Source organism: Pongo abelii, chromosome 6 (genome assembly GCF_028885655.2).
Source record: "Pongo abelii isolate AG06213 chromosome 6, NHGRI_mPonAbe1-v2.0_pri, whole genome shotgun sequence".
Lineage (NCBI taxonomy): Eukaryota > Metazoa > Chordata > Mammalia > Primates > Hominidae > Pongo > Pongo abelii.
The window spans coordinates 137,475,453-137,491,866 of NC_071991.2; the positions used below are offsets into that span (position 1 = coordinate 137,475,453).

A 16,414-nucleotide genomic window follows, 5' to 3' on the forward strand; every position below is an offset into this window, starting at 1 on the left:
AGAAAACAGACAGAAAGCAGAGAGAAGGTCCTGAAATGGAAGCAAGGCCAGGGCCTGGGCTGCTCTTAAGCAGGTTCATTTTCCCTTAGACTGGGAGGAATCATCTGATTGAGTGGACAAATTAAACATTTTCTCACAATTCCTTTCAATGTTCAGACCCTTTGGAGAGGCCTAGCGCCCTCAGTCTGTGAGAGCACCGTGGGAGCTCAGGGAGGAGCAGGCAGAGAGGTGTGGCCTTTCCCACCTCTCACCTGCTCTCACCTGCAGCCAGCGAGGCGGCGGAACCACAGACAGCAGTGTCACAGAGCCCTAGGAAGAGACCTGATGTAAAGCATGTGGTGACCCAGAGAGCAACAGGAAGCAGCTGCCAAGGGGCGACCCCGCAGCAGACGTGGGGGGGCGTCTCCACTGCAGACAAACCCCGCAGAGGACAGGGGACGTTGTCTCCACCCCAGATAAACCACCACATCGTGGTGACAAGTATCAAATATTAAACACTTGAACCCGGGAAACGGAGGTTGCAGTGAGCCGAGATGGTGCCACTGCACTCCAGCCTGGGCGACAGAGTGAGACTCTGAAAAAAAAAAAAAAAAAAAAATCACTACTACATTTATTACGCATGTGCCACGCACAATGCTAAACTCTGTGGATTATCTCATCTACTTTTCATAACCACCATGTTTAGTATAAATTACTATTATACCTACATCAGAGCTGAAGAAATAAAGACTCAATTAGGAGGGATTAAATAACTTGTCAAGGCCAGCCAGGCATTAGGTTGCTCGAATCTTGTGGCCTCCAAAGTCCAGGCTTTTAAGTCTCTCAAGAATAGAGAAACTAGACAATAAAGTGATTACAGGGTCACCCTTCCTCCCCCTGCAGGCTGCAGTCTGCACGCAGCCATCTGGAATGGTGAGGTGAAGCCATGTGCCAAGGACAGCAGGCCAACAGAGGGCAGATCCTGGCCCTGACCCCCTCAGGAAGTGGTCTCAGTCCTGGAACACCTATCTTCTGCCTTCTATCTTGTTTAAGCCATTTGTGTTCTGGGTTTTCTCTCCCTCACAGCTGAATCTACATCTGACTCATTCACCACATTAAGGATTTTGGTCTTGATCCCAGGAGCTCCAGTGAGAGCTAAAGCGAGGCCAGGAGCAGGTGGACTGAGGCACGTGAGGATGAGCCGGCAGGCCTTTGAGAGTCACTGGTTGTGGTGCGAAGAGGGAAGATTTGAGATCACCCAGACTCCTGGCCTGGGCAACTGAAGATTGTCGAGGCCCATTCACAGGGAAGTAAGTTTTGGACTGAAGGGGAGTTGGAACCAGATACTGAGGTGCAAGCTGCCTCCATTCAGGTGGACTGCAGGAACCAAGGCGGGAACTTGTGTTCTGCTCACCCTGCTTTCTGCCAGGCTTCTCTCCCTGACCAGCCCAGACTCACATCTTTGTCCACTCTGGGGCTGCCTGTGGTCTTACAAGGCAAGCCCTCCTGCACCACTGAGCAACTGCTTTCCTAAGCATCACACTGCCCAGAAGTGAAAGCAGAGCCCAGCAACCATGGAGGTCTTCATGAGCTCTGAAAATACTGTTCTGTGTCATCTGCAGGTGGCCAAAGTCTTTTCATAACGTGGTACCACCTTATTGATCTGTTTTATAGTTTTACACATTAACCATGACTATATTTGATATTTTCAAAGTGAAGCACACCTATATAAAGTTTACAAAGCAAGTACAATAAAAAAATTAACTTTTAGGTTCTAAGTGAGGTGTATATATTTTTAATCCAGCTCATTCACACAATTTATCTCATTAAAGGAAAAATCTACTCCTCCTCCTTTTTCTCATAAAGAAACCTGAAACACTCATTCTTTTTAACACCATATTGGTGAATTTCTACAGTTCTTAGTAGTTGGCAGAATTCTCAAATTGTAAAGGGCTCTTTCCCCATTGTTCTCCATTTCTCTTTACTCTCTCTCTTCCACTCCCCCCATCCCATATGGCTGCCAGAGAGAGAGCGAAGAGTGTGCAGGGGTGGGGAAAGGGAGAGAGACAGCATGAGGAATATCCAAGTTCATGGGTTTACTCAATGTTATTTTGAGATTTGTACTAAACTGTGTGGGAGGTGCTGATGATAAGAGAATACCAGTCCTAGCCTTAAACTCAGGCTGGTAGGAAAGACAGACGAAACATGGAAAAGTAACCAAAAAAGTGAAAAGGGTAGGAATAGAAGCCAAACTCGGTAGAGAGCAGGGGAGGAGGGAGCGCTTCGCAGCCAAGCTCCCTGGGATTTACCGTGCCCCATTCACCAGCCCTGACCCACCCCATCCCACTGGGCTGTCAGTGCAGCACACCAGGAGCAGGCAGGCTGATTTCTTGCGGGCTGTGCACAGGTATGATGGTGTGATTAGTGTGTCTTGGGCACAGTTAACACATACCTCATAGTAGAACACATTTGTCTCTCTTAATTACACAAAAACATAAAAGTAAAATGTGTGAAAATCCCCAACATCAATTATCTCTCCCTTCTGATTCCCATCCTCCCAGAGGTAACCAGCCACTGTCAACCACCTGATAGCCTTATTCCAAACTGAAAGATAACTTAGGCTCCCTAGCCCATGTCCCAGGATTTCTGCACTTTCCCAGGCTTATGTCTGGACTCTGGCTTCCTTCTCCAGTAGGATTCTGTCCCCTTAGGCAGCCGTGCCCTTTGCTTTCTTGTGGATGCCCTGCCTTTAGTCTAATCTTGTTCACACTCGTTGCAGTAACTTGAATAAGTACATTGGTTGGCAGCTGGTGGAACTCAGATGGCATTCTATACAGCAGCAGAGAGAGGAGCTTGATCTGATGGCTAGTAGTTAGCGTCTCCTTGTGCCAGGCACTGTCCTTGAGTGCGCCATATGTTTTCATTTAATCCCTCAATAGCCTAGTGAGGTAGATAAGTATGTCGCGGAAAACTGAGGCACAGCAAGGTTATATAACTTGCCCAGGACCAGTTAGTAAAGGTAGAGCCAGAATTTAACCCACTTGACTCTGACTGCAGTCTGTGTTCCTAGCCCTCGGATTTCATGGAGTCTAACAGGTTAGAATGAAGACTCACAAGACCAAAGGTGATAGGCAGACCCATCCTTAATCTAGTGGGCACCATCTAATCAGCTGCCAGCACAGCTAGAATATAAAGCAGGCAAAAAAACGCTGAATAAACTGGCCTGGTCTCCCAGCCTACATCTTTCTCCCGTGCTGGATGCTTCCTGCCCTCGAACCTCAGACTCCAAGTTCTTCAGTCTTAGAACTCAGACTGGCTCTCCTTGTTCCCCGGCTTGCAGATGGCCTATTGTGGGACCTTGTGATACTGAGTTAATAAATTCCTGTCTGTCTATCTATCTATCTATCTATCATCTATCTATCTGTCTATCTAATCTATCTCCTATTAGTTCTGTCCCTCTAGAGAACCCTAATACAGGTCCCAAAGGGTAAGAGACAAAAATTTGGGCTGCATGTGGTGGCTCACACCTGTAATTTCAGCACTTTGGAAGGCCAAGGCAGGAGGATTGCTTAGGCCCGGGAGTTCGAGACCAGGCTGGGCAACATTTTTCTTTACAAAAAATTTAAAAATTAGCTGGGTGTGGTGGTGCACGCCTGTGGTCCCAGCATCTCGGGAGACTGAGGTGAGAGGATGGCTTGAGCCCAGGAGGTCGAGGCTGGAGTAAGCCGTGACTGCACCACTGCACTCCTGCCTGGGCAACAGAGTAAGATCCTCTCTCAGAAAAACACACAAAAATTTGCAAAGATGAGAGGTTGGATGGTAAAACTGAAATTGGAGGTTGTGATAAGTGGGAGGTGAGAGGATGGTGGTGGGATTGATATATGATGTACGAGACTCCTCTAGGGCACCCAGAAACAGCAGGACAGCTTCTAGAATAAGAGCATAGGAAGCTGGGAGTGGTGACTCACACCTGTAACCCCAGCACTTTGCGAAGCCAAGGCGGGCGGATTGCTTGAGGCCGGGAGTTTGAGATGAGCCTGGCCAACATGGAAAACCCATCTCTACTAAAAAAAACAAAAAACAAAAAACAAAAACCACAAATTAGCTGGGCATGGTGATGCACGCCTGTAGTCCCAGCTACTTGGGAGGCTGAGGCAGGAGAATCACTCGAACCTGGGAGGTGGAGGCTGCAGTGAGCCAAGATCGCACCAGCCTGGGCAACAGAGTGAGACTCTGTCTCAAATAAATAAATAAATAAGCATAGGAGAGGGTCAAATACTATTTCTTACTGTTACTGCAAATCTTTTGTCCCAGGTTATATTTGCCTTAAAAAAACAAAACAAAAATGTAGGGAATTTACACATATTACTTTCCACTTGTAGAGCCTTCATTTTTTTTTTTCTTTTCTCAACTCTGGCATAGAAGGATTTATGTAAACTTTTGATTTTATAAAATTTCAGAATTAGCACTTTACAAAGTGTAAAGGCATTTTGGAGATAGAGGCTGAGAAGAGTCTAGACAAAGCAAGGAGAGACTTGAGGCCAGGAGTGGATCAAGAGGAAGATGTGGATGGTGCTTCTGCAAGGCACGGGAAGGCAGCACCCCAGGATCAGCGATGGTGGGCAGAGCAGGACCTTTTCCTCTCCTCATCTGGGCTGATCACCTACAGAGCTGGGGCAGAAGATAGGGCAGGACGTGGCTTCAGTGTGCAGGGCAGAAGAGGAGGGAGCAGCCTGGGTGGGCAAGGCTGCGAAGAAGGCTGCTGCGCTGCCCCACAGGGCCACGGTTAGGTCCAGCAGAAAGGGTAGAAGGGGTGCACCAGGCATGGCCTCTACTCATATGCCAGCTCTGAGCCTCTGGAAATCCGCATTTGGTTCCTGTATCCTAAAAGCACTTCTCACATGTCACTTATTTACAGCCTATGTTATTCATTAGAAGGTGAGCTCAATTCTAGAAGATGTTTCTTCAGTGTGCCCAGCTCCTGGGAAAGTGGACTCAGAGAGGTTAGCTGAGTGTCAAAAAGCCTCCACAAGAAACTACATTTTCAATCCAAAGTGGGTTGCGCCTGCAAAGAAAGTTTTAGAACACAAACCATTCCTAAGGACCATCTATTCCTTCCTTAATTAAAAGTATATAGTTAAAAATACTTAAGAGAAACAGTTAAGAATAGTCTTTAGAGTCAGACAGACTGAAAATGTCTGTATTCATGTGAACCTGGAAGTGTCATTGACCCTCTCTGAGCCTCGGATGCATCTGTAGGATGAGGAATGTAGTACCTACCTCGCTGGGTTATTTTGAGAAACAAATAAAAATATCCTTGCACACAGTAAGTACTCAAATGGAATGAAATAAAAGATAGTAAGGGCTCCGGTTTCAAATCCTGTCTGTAACATAGCATTTGATCCTTCCTACTGTAAAATAATTGGCATTTATCATCAACATCCCACAGTGATGTGTCTCATGCTGTCTCACTGTTGTAAAACCACAAAAATCAGCTGAAAAGTCTAAGGAGAGTAGGTCCTGATCATTGTTTCATTAACATATGAGCTTCGGGAAGGGCAGACAACCCACAGATTTACATATATGGATTTTCACAAAAGAGCAGATTTGTTCAGATTTAGGTTTCAACCAATTTCATGAAAGCAGACACAGGAGATGCAAACTGCTTTTGTGGATACCGTTCTAGGGGTGGAAGCAGCTCTCAAGGTGTGTTTAGGTGTGCATGCTTTGGCGTCCCTGTTCTTTTGCAGATATTAGGGGAAGGGAGGGTATGGTCTTTGGTCCTTCTGGTCACTTGGTTTCTGGGACTCTGAGCTCAGACTTCTTGCCCACTTGTCTCCTTCCTAGGCTTCTCTTCTGCCCTGGAAGTGATGCCTGCAGGGCTCCTTCCTTCCTGGTCCAGAGTTCCTCTCCCATCTCCTCTTAAGGCCAGATCTTTTTCCTGGTCCATATCATCCCTGTCTCTCAGACCCTGGGTCCAAAACTGAGCTCATCTTCCTCACGGAGTGTGCACTTAACACTCTCACCTTCACCAGCCAGCCAGGCCACCACACCCCTGGCTCTCACTTGCCTTTTGTGTCTCACACAAGCTCCTTGAAGGCCTGGGACTTGGTTTTGCTCACTCCTGCAGCACTAGTGCTAAAACAGTGCCTACTGTACTGCAGGTATTAGGAAATATTTGTGGGATGCCTGGGTAGGGGCTGTGAGTGTTCTGAAGTGTTCATTAGCAAGTACCCACATCCGTTTCTACGTTTCAGCCTCATCTTGCCAATTACACTTTTGTATTCTTCCCTCTCTTTGAGCAATCACTCATCCCCAGCAATACTTGCTAATAAAATAAGACAATTACTTTTCACATTGAAGTCTTCAGAAGTAGTAAGGAGCAGACGCTGAACCCAGTTTTTCACATTCTTAAATAATTTCCCACGATTCAATCAGCAGAAAAGGAACAGAAAGTCAGAATTGGATATAGAATTCAGATTCTTTTTCTTTCAAGGACGCGTTTTATACAATTTTCAACATTTATACTTTCAAACAAAATGAGCAAAAAATACACTGAGTGCTAAAAAAATCAAAACAGAAGTAATACAATTTTAATTTCAATATTTTAAAATACAGAAATTGGAAAGAATACTAAATACAACTTTAAACAAGTCACTTGTCCTCCCCTATAATAATCAATGTAAGCTACTTAAAGACTTACAAATTTAAAGTAAAACAGAAACAAAATAAATACTGTACACTTTCCCTGCCTGCAGGCAAAAGATGGGAAATACTGTTATGAATCAGCAAAGAAATGCTCTTCAAGCTTCAGCACCCCACCTCCCAGCCACACCCCACGCCATTGTCACACAGTGGGCTTCCGGACTGAAAGGACACACGTCACACACATCGACTGCCTATACAAACAAGACAAGACGCTATTCCACAGACACCCCAAACAAGAAGAACAGTCCCCTCGGACCGTAGGCATAAAAACCAGTAAGAAAAGTCAGTCAGGCTAGCAAAACGTTACTACAAAACTAGTAAATACCAGAGCCAACAACTGTCCCCTCTCCAAAGTTCACAGATTTGAAACCTCTAAAACCAATACTACCCTCCCCATCACCCCCCAAAAAAACTTGCTGAAGCACTGGCAAAGTTAGACATTTCACAGTAAATGTGAAAGTTCATATTATATAATCTCTTAAAATGAACCTTTTCACCCTCTTTCCACAGCATGAAACTGTTATGGCTTAATTTATATTAAAAGTAGAAAAGTCTTTTCTGAAGGAAATACCATCTGCGAAGATGCACTTCCTGATCAGTGCTATTTCATACCTAACAACTGTATGACTTGCTTTTGCAGTCAGAAGCTGTTTTTGGAAAAATTGAGGTTATAGCTTTTGATTCAGTCTAACCATAAACTGTAAGGCCCTTAGTTTGGTTTAGGTTTCTTTTGCAAGATAAAATAACCTTGGGATTCACTTAGCAAGTTACACCTCGGGTCCCTGACTATAATGTGGAAGTTATACGTAGCTTTGTAAAAATAAAAGGTTACTTATGAATCTTAAAAGGAAGAAATGGTTCTAGCTAAGGAATTAACTCCTCATTATATTTTACATTTAATGCTGGTAAGTTTTACCAACCAAAATACACCAAAGAAATATGAGAGTATGTCTGGGTTATTTTATGCCTGCAAAGTATTATATATTCCAGCACTTATGATCATTGTTTTGGTGAAAAAATCTTGAAGGAAAACAGCTGACATTTTGAAAAGGAAGTGGCCAAAATAAAACTGGTTGGAGACAAGTTTTACCTTTATAATTAAGCTCCATTTATGACTACTTTCTGAAAGAAAGAGAGGTGAATTCAGAGTGTCACAGGTCTTGCATAGGTAAACTACTTGGAGGTCAAGGGCTACGTGGTAGCCAGGGTTTATTAGTGAAATAGTGCAGAGCAGATAAACTTGGAAGAATCACTGAATACAGTTTCGAAAAGGTTTTAACAACAAAATGTAATGTTATACTTGTTAAGACAAAGTCTTAAGACACTAGAAGGGGCACCAGGGTGAGGGGGAGAATCTAAGGATATTGCAAAAGAGTATTATTTTCTCATCTCAATTAAAATGAGGAAAAAATACTATAGAAGAATAAAATCACAGTCACAACAAGCTCATTGCTTTGGAAATAGACATTTGCTTCCTAATGACATTAATTTTGAAAATTTATGTTAAGGATATCAAATATTTGACTTTACAGCATGAAAAAGAGGGAAGGGCTTCTAGGAAGGCTACAGTATTAAGATTACATTACGTTCAACAGCAACAGAATGAGAAAATTAATTCTTCCCCTTTCTTTCCACCTGGTTTCAAGGAAGCACATGAACATCATCTCATAGGGCAAGCCGAAAACTGGGGGCTGTTTCAGGAAGCAAACTATCAGAGGCCCCAGATCCACTGTGTCTCCCCACGCAAATCACTGCCCACTCTGGGTTACCTGTGTCTCGTTTATTTACCAGCAACACTCTGTCTAGGCTAAAGATCTGATGCTCAAGCTTCCCAAGACTGCTTTAGAGGAAGGTCTAGGACACCAGGAGAAGACTGGTGAGCTCCAGCTTCTCTTTATGTGGCGACCAATTAACTTAGTATTTAATGAGAAAAATGAATTTTTGATAATTACACCTAGCAGTAGCATACTGGGTCGCATGATTATTCCAATCAACTCTATAGTCTTACTGCTGCAGAGAGCATCTTTCGAAAAAGGCAGAAAGAATCTTGTCTGTTGAAGACGTCTGGTGGCGTCTCCTTTCCTACACTGGTTTCTTTCTACCAAGCAAGCTGTTGGTACCCAACCCAGAGCTGTCTTTGTGCATTCTCACCTTTCTAACCACCTCATTCTCCCCACAAGTTCCCTGGGGAGTTGCTAAGTCATTTTAATTCCATGACTTCCTTCACCTTTATCTAGTACCTGAAGAGTATGCTGAATCTGTGGGGATGGTACTTTCCTAATTCTTCAAGAAAAACCTAAAGCCATCTTTCAGCTAAATCATCTTAACGTACTTGAGGATACACATTCTCACCCTCTTATCCATAAACAACTTCATTTTTCTTCCACTTCAAGCACGAAATCTGATTTTAATCCAGCACCTTGTTGGGGATTCCTCGGATTTTTAAAGTAGCATGCCCTGGGCATATATTTGATATAAAATAAACATCATGAATAGTATTAGTTTTCATTTAAAAATATATATAAAGGTGCAGTAATTGCCAGTTTTAACTTAATGATAAGTTCTCTGTATGTATGAAGTATTAAGAGATTTTCTTGATTATCATAATAAACATTTTAATCCAAATTTACAAATGAGAAAACTAAGAGTCAGAAAGAGTTAAGTGACTTATTCAAGGTTACACAGCTGATACCTAAATGGCAGAACTTCAACAAAAGCCCAGGTCTTCTGCTTCCTTGCATGCTACACCAAGTCCCTGTATGACCATATTAATTACCAAGTTGAAGCATTTCTTAAATTGTGAAATTACTTTCACTTCTACAGTGGCATATCTCAGTTGAAACTAAAAAAGTCAGGATGTTTTTTAATGAATAGGTCCTCTTTTGCTCATGTCTGCTTAGAAGTGAAAATAATACTGCTAATTTCCTGGAGAAGATACCTTCAACGGCAGAGACCACAACTGCAAATTGATGTTCCCTAACAGTACTAGGTAGTGCTGGGCACACAGTAGATGTTTGATAAATACCTGTTGATCCCATATAAATAAATACAGTAGACTATATTGAAAAGGCAATAATTAGGATTATTTAAAAATAGAAAAGTATTCAAGCTAAGTAATTAGTGATAAAGATGGGCTTGTTTCCTCTGAGTTTATGATTTCAGTCAGAATCTTCAATTCTGTATGCTTAAAAATGAACTGATACTTATGAAGTTCAATGTATTTCTAGGATACTGAACTACTACAAACTGCCAACTTTATATTGTTTACATCACTCATCAATATTGAAAAGCATAATATTATGTGATATTGTGAATTATAATCCAATGGATCCCAGCTGAACAGTCACTTATTTGAAACAATACAGGAAAATTATCATCTATTACTATTATTAAAGTTGCTTATGTTAAATCATAATTCTCAATTTTACATATTTGTATTTGCTTACAACTAGCTAAATGCTATCAGTGCTGTCTTCCTAAGTTGCTATGTCTGTATGGTATAAATGAGGTTCTCTATTACTGTTAAGCCCAGGTACTGGCAGCAGCTACCACAAAGTTCAGCCATTTCCATGAGATAAAGGGATGCATTACGGCCAGTAATGTTATAAGAGGTTTGACCAGGAGTCACTGGATCAGTGGCTGAATTTTCACCAATTCAGAAAAACACATGGATTCTATTCGAGTGGTTCTATTACCTCACTGAAAGTTTTCTAACTTAGCCACTTATTAAGGGGCTAAAACTACTAAAAATGAATCCACAGTAACTTCACTTTAGAATTCCACACACGGGCTACTCCAAATTAGTACTTCTCAGCCTAAGGACACAGTGGATACTGGCCACAATTTTAATTCATAAAAATAAATTAAATTTCATTTTAATTCATAAAAATAAAGTTTAATTTTAATTTTTGTGGCTAAAGAAAAAAATAGAACATACTCAAGAGCTGTGAAAAACGTAAAGGAAAAAAGAAAACCCAGATCATGATATAACAGGAAAAGGAAATTATAGCTCTTACACCTCTTATTTCTTAACCCAAAATAAAAACATGACTATTGTAACACCAACTCAGGATCTACAGAAAAGCAACAATCACAAGAATATACTGTGTGGGAAGGTAGGGGAATCGGTCAAACCCAGATTTTTGGCATCCTGAGATAAGATGACTCTACCCATCTTTCCACTGGTTTTGGCATAGTGTAGACAGGGTTTACACGGGTTGTTTATAGACACTGAGGATTTCCATAAAAATTCTTTTTCCTGATGCCCAGATAAGATTCAGACTTTGGTCCAGTCACTCTGAACCAGAAAGGCTACTTCATAAACTATTTCATATTTACTCCATGACATTTTGGAATGGGGACACTAGGAAGTATTTCTCTTTGAAAATACACATTTGAATGCAACCATGAAAGATGGTGGTACAGACTTTTTTCTTTTTAGCAATTCAAGTGATACTTAATAGAGAAGGGTAAGTCCTGATACCTTGCTGAGTAAAAAAAAGACAAATCCATAATATGGCCATATTTCTTCTCCATAAAAATAAATTTTATCTATTTGCCTATATTTTCTTTGTAGGAATTTGTAAAATGCTCTATTGTCAGACTTGGGAACATTTCTGCCCCACCCCCAGAAATCACTTATTTTTATGCCATGGATGGAAAAAAGGGAAAATAGAAGCTACTATAAGCAACTGAAAACTGGCATTTAGTAAAAATCATACATAAAGGAGATAAATGAATACCTTAAAGTTTAACCAGATACTTAACCTCAATATGCACTGGTCAGGTTAGGATAGATGGAAGAAACTGCCAAAAGCACCCATTTTACTCCAAATCCATATCTTAAGTAATTCTTTAGAAAATTAAGAAATAAAAAAAGTAAATACACACAAAAGATCTATTCCAACATGCTTGCTTCTATACAACTTAATGTAGTATTAATCCTATTATATTACGGCTTATTACGCAGATTTGAATATCCTAAGTCAAATAACATTTTCCAACAAATCAGGTATGGAGAATAAAAGCATCATAAGGTATAACCTCCGCAGCAGGTGTCAGTCCTGTTGTCCAACACCAGCAGTACGAAGAAGGCCTGCTGTAGTTACAAATGTATTTGGAAAAACTATAAACATGACAATGTAACCAAACTTATAATACTTTTCCCACAAGTAGGAAAAATATATTAAAGCTGTTCTCTTTGGGACCCAGATATCATCAGCAGAAATGAAAATGCAAAAGCCTATTTTTTTTAATATTGAGAAGAAAATCACAATGTCAAACGAAATGAGAAATGAGGGATCTTTTATGGAGTTCTTACACACTGGCTACGAAAGTGTTTCCCTGCAAAGAGAAGAGTCTTACTGGGTCATCACAAAATGCTGGGGAGTGCAGAGGGAAGGTGGGATATAAGGTAATCAACCTGGATAACAGTATGCACCTTGGATGTTAGCAAAAGCGAAGCTAATAGCTTATAAAAAACACATGAAATATATAAAATAAAATGATTTTCATATACATCTTAATTTAAAATAATTAATGCATCAAATCCCTGTTTAAGACTTTAACCTGAATATCAAATTTAAGAGTCCAGACTAGTTACTGTTACTGTGGCCCTTCCCCACATGTAACACACACACTATCAAAAATAATTTAAAAACCTTCACATTCTTACATCTAAATTAGTGAGATATTTCTCCAGTAATCTTCCAAATAAATAGCTTTAAAAAAAGAATTTAAAAGCTGTTAACTTTAAAAAAAAATCTGTTAAATAAATTATTGATAATTCTTTACCCTACCACTGAAAATACATCAAGACACTACCAACAACAAAATAAAATTCAAGCCCTGACAAGAGACCCTTTCCAGTTCAAGGTCTCTTTTTAAGGTTCTACCCTCCTTCTTCCTCTCCCCCACCAGGTCCAAAATGGTTATTGCTGAGTGGGTGTGGCACAGTGAAAATGCAGCATCAGGTTCATTCTGTTCTTCGGGCAGTGTTCTTACTATACACACAAACTTCTCCAGGCAGGGGGACAGCAGAAGCTCCAGGCTCCTGCACCCCTAGACTGGTCTCCAAAGGGAAGAATGGCTGCAACAGCAGCTCTGTCACACAAAGAAACGTGCATGGCCATTTCTGTTCAACTTAAGGATCTTCCCAAGACGTTGTTTGGCTGTTGCCATTCCTTTTTTTGGACGTTTACCTATAAAACATCAGAAGGGAGTGTAAATAACGATGAAAAGTACACTTAAGAGAGCACCTGGAAGACTACGGGGAGAGCTTTCTTTATGGGAAGTAAGCCCTTAGGTGTTCTGCGTGGACAAAGTCATACTTCTGAACTTCCGCTGTTTAAAACCCCTCCACCTCATCACACTAGGCCCTCACAAGACTCACAAGGCTTCCCACAGCCTGGTCTGCCTACTCTTCAGCCTGGGCTCTTCCCTATCCTGCATTACACTATGCTTAGGCAACAAAGCCGACTACCACTTCACAAATACCCCATATCCTGTTTCTCCTCTTTGTGCCCTGCCTCAGGCTCAATCCTCTGCCTTCAAAGCTGCCTATTCTGTCACTTTCCCCAATTCAGCCTGGCTAACCCCTGAACATCTGATTTTAGGATCTGTCTCTTGCTCCTCAGAGCTGACTTGGGTATCCTTTTTCTTTGTTCCCGTAAGTAGTAGCCTGTGTATACTGCCATCACTATGCTGTCTACTATGCATGAGATGTTGAACAACTTGAGTGCAGAGACTACACACCTCAACTGCCATGATGACCATCACATACAGTCAGAAATATACTTCCTCTATACATGTGTGAAAGTTACCTTTTGTTGCCTGGTTGCTGATAGGTGGTGGATTTGATGCCGGTCTCTTGGTGGGGTGAAGGGGCACCGAGAAGGAAGTTTCACCAACTGGCCTTTCTGGGCTTAGACCATTACTTATCTGGCATGCCCCCGAAGTCAGGTTTGAATTCTGCATATACTTTCCATTCTGAAGGCTTGAGCCGCTGCTGTCCACATAATTCCTACTTGGTACCCTCTGACTAATTTCTGATGAACCTTCCTTTTTGATGCATTTCTGGCTTCTACTTAGATCCTGAAGGAGGAGGAAGGACATGAGGCTGAATTTTTAGGGTTTAAATGAGGTATTTAAGCTCTCTATGCATTGGCAAAGTCAAGTGAGAGAAGAAACAAACTACTGAATTCTGATTTTCTTAACATCTATTAGCCACAGATGACCACTCCTGCATGATGTCATCTCAGTAGCTCTGAAGGACTCGGGTCTTTAAGTTGCATCATAAGTTAAGAAGGCGAAAGAGAGAGTGAGAGAAAACAACGTAAACAGGCACCACGCCCTACTTGCTACTCAGCTCAGTGAGCACATGCCACGCAGGGACCCTGAGCTGGGGGAATGGATCAATCTCCCACTTCCCTGGCAAGTCACAGCTCCCTTGGACCTCTCATGTGTCATGTTCTTTTCTAGAACCTATCTTCTATCAGGTTCATCTCCACTGTATTTTTTTGCTAGGAAATCCTTAGATCCAGAGTCCCAAGCTTGGTGTTTTCCTTTTACTACAACTACTCTTTCAGTCTCTTAAGACTACTGAGTAAACTTTCTGGGGGCAAAAAAAACGCTACTGATTGGTGAGTCTTGAAATTAACTGAGAGGGTTATAACCAGCATTAAAAAGAGAAAGGAACAGACTAGATGTGAACAGAGTACACTATAGTGTGACTGTTTCATGAAACCAGTTTTCATTATGCTAATCATCCATCCTCTATGTCTTCATTTATTTTCAAAAACAATTATAAAAAGAACAGCCAGATTTAAATAATAGCTCACATTACATAATGAATCCTATAGTGCTAGTAAGTGATAAACTTTATGACCAGCTACAGTGAGGCACTATAAAATCATACACCGAAAAGTAAATTATAATGAGATTTCTTATGACCTTTGACTCTGGAATGTATCCTTCTAGTCAAAGAACGTATACTCACAAAGGCTTCCTTTAAAAAAAAAACTTGCTTCTTTTTCTTATGCAAGTAATTGCTTAAATATTTAGAAAATATAGATAAGCCAAATTTAAAAAATTAATAAAAACCACCCATAATTCCACTACTCAGAGATTAATGATGCTCCATATTTAGGGGTAGAGTCTTTTCTGTCTATATACACAGGTGTCTCCTCCTCCAGGGATTTTAGTCCATTCCTCCAGTCAACTCAGGGCTCTGCAAGATGGCAAAACCCAGGAGGCCTTTTTCACTTCTGCTGAGGTCTTTCGGTGCCATGTGAAAAGCTTTATTCACAAGAGATTTTTCCCTTCATTTCTTAAACAGTCGACTCATGTTCCCCTCTGTCTCCTCTTCCCTCCTTCCCTTCTCCCCCACAAATGTTTCTTCACTCAAAGGAGAATTAGAGGCAATATTTCTGCCTTTGCTGATTTACTTTCTTTCTTATGTGTGCTTGGGGTAGAGAGGTTTGGGTCCCCACAGTGCCACATGAGAACTTTGATTCTTTCTTTGGCTGCCATTTTCCAAGATTTGCAAAAAAAGCTTGTATCACTTTTCTTGTTTGGTGCTGCTGGTAAAGTTTTAGTTTTTTCAAAACTGCTATTTTGGGTTCATTTGATAATGTAAGCAAAAGTTGTGTTTATCATGAATGTATTTTCTAGAAAGATAATCTGTAACTTTCATCAAATGCTCCAAGAAATTCGGTTTTCAAAACCATTCAAGAAACAGCATCAAAGATTAAAAAGATATGATATTCATCTTTTCCTTGAATATTTCATTCTAACCAGATATAACCTACATGGGTTGGCAGCCAGTGGTTTAACTGCTTCCTTGAATAAATTATTCTTTTCCAGACTGCATTCTATCCATGAGCCTTAAGTTAGTTATCATTTCGGCATCTCTCAAAATGGACAGTTGTTCAAATGTGCATTTAACTGTAATTTTTTGGCTGCCTAGATCTAGCAGTTGATAACTGGTTGTTACAGTTTTAAAAAAGAAAGCAAAAACAAAGTTAATGACCATTTTAAATCTCCTTTTAACGTTTCAAACTTTGAATATACCTGAGGATTAAATCTGGAAGTATCAAACTGTTTAATCCAGGAGGAAGTCCTCAAGTCTGGATCTTCAGTCTTGACATGGTATCCTAAAGAGAAGTTTTAGTTTAATTAACTTTGCACAAACTTGATTTGAAATGACAAAATTAGCCTAATGCTTAAAAAGGAAAGCAGGCTGGGCGTGATGGCTCACGCCTGTAATCCCAACACTTTGGGAGGCCGAGGCAGGTCAATCACTTGAAGTCAGGAGTTCGAGACCAGCCTGGCCAACATGGTGAAAACCCGTCTCTATTAAAAATACAAAAATTAGTTGGATGTGGTGGCGGACGCCTGTAATCTCAGCTACTTGGGAGGCTGAGGCACGAGAATCACTTGAACCTGGGAGGTGGAGGTTGCAGTGAGCTGAGATCATGCCACTGCATTCCAGCCTAGGCAACAGAGTGAGACTCCATCTTGGGGGAAAAAAAAAAGAAAGCAAATTTATGTTGACATTTTATTTAAAAACACATTAACTCTTTAGATACTCATTTGCATACCTTTACCTTCACTATATGCCTTTCCCTCAAAAACAAAAAGTCACCAATTCATAACCTATTATGCTAATTCTTTCAATTCTCTCAAAGACTGTCTTCATTTATTCATTCATTCGCTAGTCAAGTGAAGC

The 16,414-nt window shown here is 41.0% G+C and overlaps 1 protein-coding gene across 1 annotated transcript in view; it reads right to left on the reverse strand.

Annotated features, from left to right (window-relative positions):
• Window positions 1–6,441: 6,441 nt before the first annotated feature.
• KDM7A (lysine demethylase 7A) overlaps window positions 6,442–16,414 on the reverse strand; it is a 94,437-nt gene continuing 84,464 nt past the window's right edge. Inside the window, exons 18-20 of the mRNA XM_024250339.3 lie at window positions 15,757–15,839; window positions 13,509–13,779; window positions 6,442–12,887 (exon numbers count right to left, since the gene is read on the reverse strand). Of these exons, the coding sequence (XP_024106107.1) occupies window positions 12,793–12,887; window positions 13,509–13,779; window positions 15,757–15,839 (449 nt within the window). The 3' untranslated portion in view covers window positions 6,442–12,792. The remainder of the gene's footprint in view (window positions 12,888–13,508; window positions 13,780–15,756; window positions 15,840–16,414) is intronic.